Consider the following 7,611-nt stretch of genomic DNA (forward strand, 5'->3'; position numbering starts at 1 on the left):
GAAGTTCTCTATGGTCATCTAAACAAGTGTAAACAAGTTGATTTTTTTTTTGTCAGGCAAGTAAAATTTGAGAGCTGCTTGCCTGAATTAGGACAAGCTGGAATCCAAGTTTTTATCCGGGCCCTGCAATGCATGTATGATCTACAAATCTTCAACAAAATCACATCAGAAAGAAAACATACCTGTAGTCGCGTACAATAAGTACATACATGTACATTGTATCAATTAACAATGAAAACCTTACCTTGACATGCAGCATCCTTATCGGCGAAAAGGGGACCCTTGTTTCCTCGTTTCCATGGATATTGATTGTAAGCAGGGCAGCATGTGCCGCAATCTATACCACAGGCTCCCTCCTGGCATGTACACTGATTGTCACCCAGTGTGGCGTTATAAAAACATTCAGATCCATTTCCTTGTCCATTGCACAGGCAGTAGGCATCTACCTCAACTTCTCTCACTGCATAGTGATGCTATGAAAAAAAAAAATCTCGATGATTTGGTAAGTGCAGAATGCAATATGGAACAATTGAAAGTATGATGTTTTATATATGTTCGTGTTTATTTGCTTTATTTTACTTTCGAAAAAACTGTTCACAGGCTACTTGTATTCTTCCCCAGGTGTTCCTTACGCTAATCTTTGCAAACGTATCACGACACTTTTGTTCGTTTGTAACAAAATACTTTTGTCTTCCTTGAAAATGCGATAACATGAAACTTTTGTTTTTTGTTTGTTTTACGGCGGCATCAATGACATTTGTTTAATTTAATTAAGTTACGGTTTAGACTGCACGAAAGACGATTCTCAAAAACTAAAGAAACAAATCTAATCAAAAAACATATTTTTCGACAGGTTTTTTAAAACGCAGTACAGCTAGGATATTTGTTTCCTGGTTATCAGGTGTTCACGCCGAAAATCCCGGTGCAAGTTTTTGCATACCTAATTACGAAAGCGATGTGAAAGTCTCAAAATCTAATTTAATTAATTTGCGGTTTTTACTTGGCGCCAAGAAGTCTGCAGGAAGCCTACCGCAAACACGCAATACAAGCAATGTTCATGATAGTTCCAGAAAACAACGTAGACTAATCTGCGCATGCGTTTGGTGTAAATTACGTTGAGTAGTACCACAAGGAGAGCAAAGGGTTTTCTGAAACAAATATATACGTTTGAGATCTTCATATGAAAGTAAGGTAAATGTGCTCCAGGTTTTACCTAGGGGTACGGTCAGGTGCTCCCCACCCCCACCCCCTTCACAAGAAATAATTAATTAATTGATATTAATTAATTAATTGACTATTAAAGTTTACACCATAGCGCTTTAGGGGTTTAGCGGACGACAGCCCCCAACAAACCATCACAATAGTGCATTCTGCACTAAAAACAGCATTAGGTTAGATTTGATTTGAAGCAATCAAAATTACATTCACTTTACAATCCTTCAGTTCACACACAGGAACTGCCCCCACCCCCCCCCACCCCCCACCCCTACGGCCCTCTAGTCCTAAGCATCATTTCTCTCCATTCCCAAGAGAGTCAACTCTACATTACGGTGAGGTCACCTCTATTTAATAGCATTATGATAGTGAACATTTCTTTAAACTTAAGAGAGTGTCAGTTGACTGAATCACACATTCAGCACTTCAAGCTGCGACAATTTTGGTTGCCACGTGCGGCAAGTGAAAAAAAAAATTGGGCGACTTAATTTTCCATACAGTTTGACCTCATGGTCAGCGGTATTACTTCATGTAAAGTGAAATGAAGTGTCTTCTTCTAAAATGGTTTGCTTTTGGCGACCAAAATTTTTCTAGTGGCGACCATTAATTTTTACAAAAGGAAGTCGCCAAAAGGCGACTTCTGAAAAACTTGGGCTTGAAGCACTGTTCAGTCAGTTTTTAAAAAAAATAAAATAAACAACTTAAAAGATCCACACTATTTAACAATTTCTATTCGTACCCATTTGACAGCCAGTACATCAAAGATACGGTGAAGTGACATGAAATCCAGGCGTATGTTGGTAACATTCATCCATTCCTGAGACAAATAGTTAGTCATTAGCTTCATGCAGAAAACAAGATCAGATACATTGGATAAAATAACAATTATACATGTAATAATAATAACTACAACAGCAATAATAATCTGCATTATCATTGTCATCATTTATTAATCCGAAAAAAATTCAGGAAGCATCATGGTCTTCACGAAAAAGTAGTCTCTTGGTTATACTGTAGTTGCATGCACTGTACAAAAAGAGTACTTTTAATTAATTTTTTATTACTAATAATAATACTAATAATAATTAAAATTATTATATTTCAAGTTCCTAACATTATTTTTTACTCAATGCAGAGCTTAAATATGGAAAATGTATCCATCAGACGGAAATCTGGGCTTTCATTAGACTTGCAGCACAGATTTTTAAAAAACTAGGTATTGCAAGAATTTTGGCAAGAGAACTTACTAATGGGTGAGCAGCGGAATATAACCACTTTGATCAAAAGAAAATTTCCAGTGCTGTTTTAGAGTTGCGTTGTGGTGTGTTTTTTTTTTGGTTAAACGGAGTAAAAACTATTTCAATAGCAATTTAAGAATGATTAGAAATCACAAACAGGGCACATTTTAACAATACTATAAGTAGCATCGTAACAAACCAGCAGTTTATCAGAAGGATTATTGACATTTCCTCTCGGACCAACGACGAACAAGGATACCTAACAGAGAAAAGAAGAAACAACTCAACCAACAGAAAGATACATATGTACATGTATTACTTCAGTATATTACAAAGAAAATACCATAAAATAGGCAATATCCCTCTCAATATGTATACTGCACGACTCTCCCAGTTATAAACCCCTTATGAATTAAAGGGGCAGGGTTCACTCAGTGATCAAAATAGTACAACTTTGAACAACAAAAGAAGGCTTGAATTCATTCTCCAGTCCAAGGTGTGAAAAGATGTAATGCGCGGTTTTTAAGTGATTTTCTTCCAAGTAGCACTTTTAATCTTGAAAATGTTGGCCCAACTTTTTCAAGTTTTAGGCCACTACTGGACATACTATCTGTCCACAGCCAAACCACCTTTAATTTATTTTTTTTAGGCCAAAAAAATATCTTGTCCAACAATGTTACATTAATTAGGCTTCTTGCCTGGCTTTAATCCAGATTGACCCAGAGTCTCATTTGTGAGTGATAATGGGCAACCAAAATTACCATTAGATGGCCTTTGTTTGCATTTTACCAAACCTAATTCTTTCAGACAGGTTTAAATATTGTAACACATGAAAATATCTTTAGAATCAATACCGATACTTACAATATCATTTCGATCAACAGATTCTGTTGTATACACCATACAAAGGACTTCATCGACTCTAACTGGATTATTTTTAAGTGGCATATTAAACTTTTCCTGGCATTCATCAGCATTTGAAACAAAATAATGCCACGGCTCATAAGTCTGACCATAATCACTGGACTTGTGGAAGGCAAGTTGACCTGGGCGGTAGTATTCACCAAATCGGATCACCAACTGGTTTGCATAGTAATACTGGATTGGAAAAAAAGAAAATTAACAAGTGAACATTAATAGGAAATTCTCAGAATTGCACTACCATAAGTGTAAGTGGCCTAAGGCTTACAGCCTGATACAAGTTGTGCAGTTCCAGAAAATATCCATGCCCAGCCAATGGAAATTCCGAGGGGGTGGGAGGTCTCAAAAGCCAAAATTTTTAAAGAAAGGTTAGCCTCCTCCGCAGGCGTCTCAAATTGAAAAGAACGAAGAAACAAGAGAAACACAAAAATACTGTCTTGGGCTTCCTGTGTTATGTAAACCGGAAGCGCGAGAAACAAACTGTTCCGGTTTCTCGTGCTTCCGGTTCACATAACACGTACACAGAAAGCCCGAGCTCATTATTTTCGCGTTTCTCTCCTTTTCTTCGGGTTTTTTTCAATTTGAGACGCCTGCGGAGGAGGCTTAAGAAAGGTAAGGGCTGGAATTTCCAAAGGGGTGGGGGATTTAACCAAAAACCTTCTGGGAGAGGGGTATATGGTTTCTTGCTGGAACATATCATAATCAGATGCATGTTTGTTATTGTACAATCATATGGGAATGCAGGCAAACTTGTGGACAGCTGGGCACTCATTTTCTTCACTTGTAACTTAGCCAGTTAGGGCCTGATTACATGGCGAATTTCAGCTCATGCTGAAATTTCAACCCGGTTTTCCAGACTGAGATTTCAGCTCGGCTTCCAGAACAAATCATTCTTCTTAAAAAGACATTTGCGATTACATGAAGATAGTTTCATCGCGGGCCGAATTACAGCCCAGGTTGAAATTTCCAGCTGGAAATCTTTTTGAAGAGGTAGCCTGCGAACAGGCTTTCTGGAGAGCGCTCGGCCGGCGGGGCAAAAATGGAGGGGAAAGCCTGCACGCATCTCTGAGAATCGCAAATGCCGCCCACAAACACCCCGCAGATTGCTTAGCTTGTCAATTGTCACATTTAAACAAAAGCATTTAAACCGCACGCCGGAAATCAAATTTAAACTAAGGAAAACAAATAATGGTCGGTCGCCCGCGAGCTAAAAATTACAGAAAGTTTCTTCTGACAGCCAACGGCCAGGTTCCGAACATGCAGTTCACAGACCCAGAGTCGGAGCCAGTGCTCGAAAATCACTGGGAATGCAATTTCAAGGACCTCAAGCACCGGCCGTCGCGATTCACGAGAATGAAGACGCACTTCCAAATATTGAGGATATTATCGACCCTGATCTGCGATCGACCCGAGTAAAAATTCTGATCTTGTGGCCCAGTGGAAAAACAAATGTTCGAACACCAGATGTAAGTGAGAATATCCTTCTCGCGAAGAATATCGCCTCGAAAAATTGGCAAGCAGTCGCTAACGCCGTTCTCAAGAACGAGCAATTGAAACCAGACACGTTCTATTTTGATTTTTGTCTCTACCGGAAACATCGACAACGTCACAAATAATTAAAATCCACCAATCAGCACATTGCGTCCAAAATTTGGACGCGAACACTCGATATCCTGAGAGATGCGTGCAGGCTTTCTTTCTCGGCGCTTCGTACCTCGTCGCCGGCGCTTCGCGCCGTCCAAGCGCTCTTCGAAAATCTTCGGAAAGCCTGTTCGCAGGCTATTGAAGAGGCTGTCCACAAAATTTCACAGTTAAAAAAGTCAAACTTTGCTGCTTTTCAGACACTGCTCAAGGCATTATTCAATTATTTATTTATTGTCCTTCATCAGACCACGCTGTATCTCATGCTGAAGCAAAGGGGTTTATTTACTAAGGGATGTCAATTAACTGACTGATTGATATCGATTTATCAATTTATACCGATTTTTATTGATACCGTAATTGTACATGCCCCTTAGGGGTTCAAAGAAAGAATAACACCAAAACGTAACTTTACAAAATCATCCACAAATCATTCGTTTAAATGTGCAATCGTTTTTAAGCTTAAATGGAAATAAAACCTCCCAGTTAAACAGTTTGTTCGATACATGGCATACCTGGATAACAAAGTCATAACTATAAAAGCTATAAACAAGATAAAGAGGCAGAGTCCGCCAGCCATCATAATTAGTGACAGAGGAATTTGAATGTAACGGTTCATGAAAGCGAGAATAAATCAAAAGATTCATGAGTTAAATGCTCGCGATTAACAACATACTTTGACTTTCTTGCAATCATACATTGAAATAACAAATTCAACAGCAAAATAGATGTATGGAGAAGACAAAGACGTGTTTATCGCGAGCTTTGCAATCGGTGTCCGGTTTTATCAGCTGGATTTACAAACTGAATATTTACTGCTTCGAAGCTTCTCGCATACCTTTTGATGGTCTCCACGTAGGTCTATGGTGATGGAAACTTTATCTATAGATGCTGGAGATTGCCACCACGTTGCCAAATTGCCATCCACCATTTTCGATGCGTTGTGCGAAAGACTGGCATTTGATACATCGCAGTAAGATAAGATCCTCTGCCTCGGTAATTTGTGGCGTTCTACGACGCTGTAAAATTCTTCCAAAGGCGACCCACAAGTCGCATTTGCTGTAGTAGGCTTATGCAGAGCCACATTCGCGGCCCAAGTCAACGCGAGGAAATGGCTGGCAACGAAAAACAAGGAAATCAAAATTGTTTGCCATATCGCCATCTTTGACGTTTGGCGTTTGATCTGTTGGAGACGCTTGTTCGCTGCTAAGGAAATGGAATTTGATAGGCTTACATAAATTATGCAAATGACTCTTTTTGAACATAATCCAACGGTCTCGCAGCATTGACTTACTTGACTTATGGCCATAAGCCCTAAGTGGGCAAAGGGCCGGACATTCTCCTCCGCCATGCTGCACGGTCGCGGGCAGCCACCGCTGCCTCGTTCCACGAGCCGAAACCCAAAGCCGCTCTTTCTCTTTCAGCAGTTCTTCGCCAAGTCTCCTTCGGTCTGCCACGACTTCGCCTTCCCTCCGGGGGTCTCGCAGCATTATCACGTTTCAAAAGTCATTTCTTTAGCCTCTTACAGTCTGTCTTGTTTGATCTCTTGAATCGCTTTTTTGGCTTTTTATTCCTTGAAGTGCTAACGTCTAAATAAGATGCAAATATGTAGGAAAAATACCGCCCCGCGCAAGCGGGAACAGACGAAACAGCGCGCTACAGTAGCGCGAACGGCCTGGGGAGTTAGAATGCTTGGTAGCCAGGCCAGGTTGGCTGAACGCCATGATGATGTCTCGATGATGTCATACCTGTAATCTGCACCTCTCTTGTTCAGTTTACATTGCAAATCGTTCAGATTGCCCCCTTACAAATATAACAAGATGACATCACTTTTTTAGAATCATCAGGGAACAAACGTGACCGGCGGCGCATTGTACGGCATTTGTTCTTTCAAAATATCGCAAAAGCCATCAAAATCAAATGCCGGCGTTGTCCTGTCTTGGTAAAGTAAGATAAGATAAGATATATATGTTATTTGCCGGCCGGGAGGTCCGTATTGGGAAAAACTGTACCCGAGGTCTTGAGCACGGCCCGAGGCCGCAGGCCGAGGGCCGTGCTCAAGACCGAGGGTACAGCTTTTCCCAATAGGGACCGACCTAGGCCGGCAAATAACGTTTTTATTTTTTTCTACTTTAATTTGTTTGGAAAAGAAACCAAGGAAAAATGTGTCGCAAAATCTTTGTTTTTACGCGCGGATTTGATTTGACTTGATTTGAGTCCGACTTGATCGACGAGCAAGAATGAAGAATGCTGTTTGCTATTTAATTCCGAATGAAATAGCTTTACTTAAAATGAACCGTACTCAAAAAAGGTTCAGCATATTTAATTTACATTGCAGAGAATCAAGAAAAGCAAATGAAGTTATAAATAAAGCACAAATATGCCGCAAAACTTAACACATTTAAATCGATTTCAGTCGGCTTCCCAAACAATTCTCGATAAATTCTCTTGAAAGAATTTTTGCTCACAGGGTGTTAAGGCTATTTCTCTGACTCAAAAATACTCTTTGACAGGAAAGCAGTATTTTAATCTATTCACACTTGTATTTAACAAATTAATAATCTCTGTACTTTTCCCAGCAGAATTTTATTCTGAT

General features: G+C 39.8%; 1 protein-coding gene across 1 annotated transcript in view; it reads right to left on the minus strand.

The window, feature by feature from the left end:
* Positions 1–6,297, minus strand: part of LOC144657437 (laminin subunit alpha-like) — a 50,681-nt gene extending 44,384 nt beyond the window's left edge. The window contains exons 1-5 of the mRNA XM_078517782.1: positions 5,854–6,297; positions 3,318–3,551; positions 2,653–2,712; positions 1,955–2,032; positions 245–473 (exon numbers count right to left, since the gene is read on the minus strand). Coding sequence (XP_078373908.1) covers positions 245–473; positions 1,955–2,032; positions 2,653–2,712; positions 3,318–3,551; positions 5,854–6,177 — 925 coding nt within the window. The 5' untranslated portion in view covers positions 6,178–6,297. The remainder of the gene's footprint in view (positions 1–244; positions 474–1,954; positions 2,033–2,652; positions 2,713–3,317; positions 3,552–5,853) is intronic.
* Between the last annotated feature and the right edge of the window lie 1,314 nt (positions 6,298–7,611).

This window comes from Oculina patagonica, chromosome 1 (genome assembly GCF_052425735.1).
Source record: "Oculina patagonica isolate OP01 chromosome 1, crgOcupat, whole genome shotgun sequence".
Lineage (NCBI taxonomy): Eukaryota > Metazoa > Cnidaria > Anthozoa > Scleractinia > Oculinidae > Oculina > Oculina patagonica.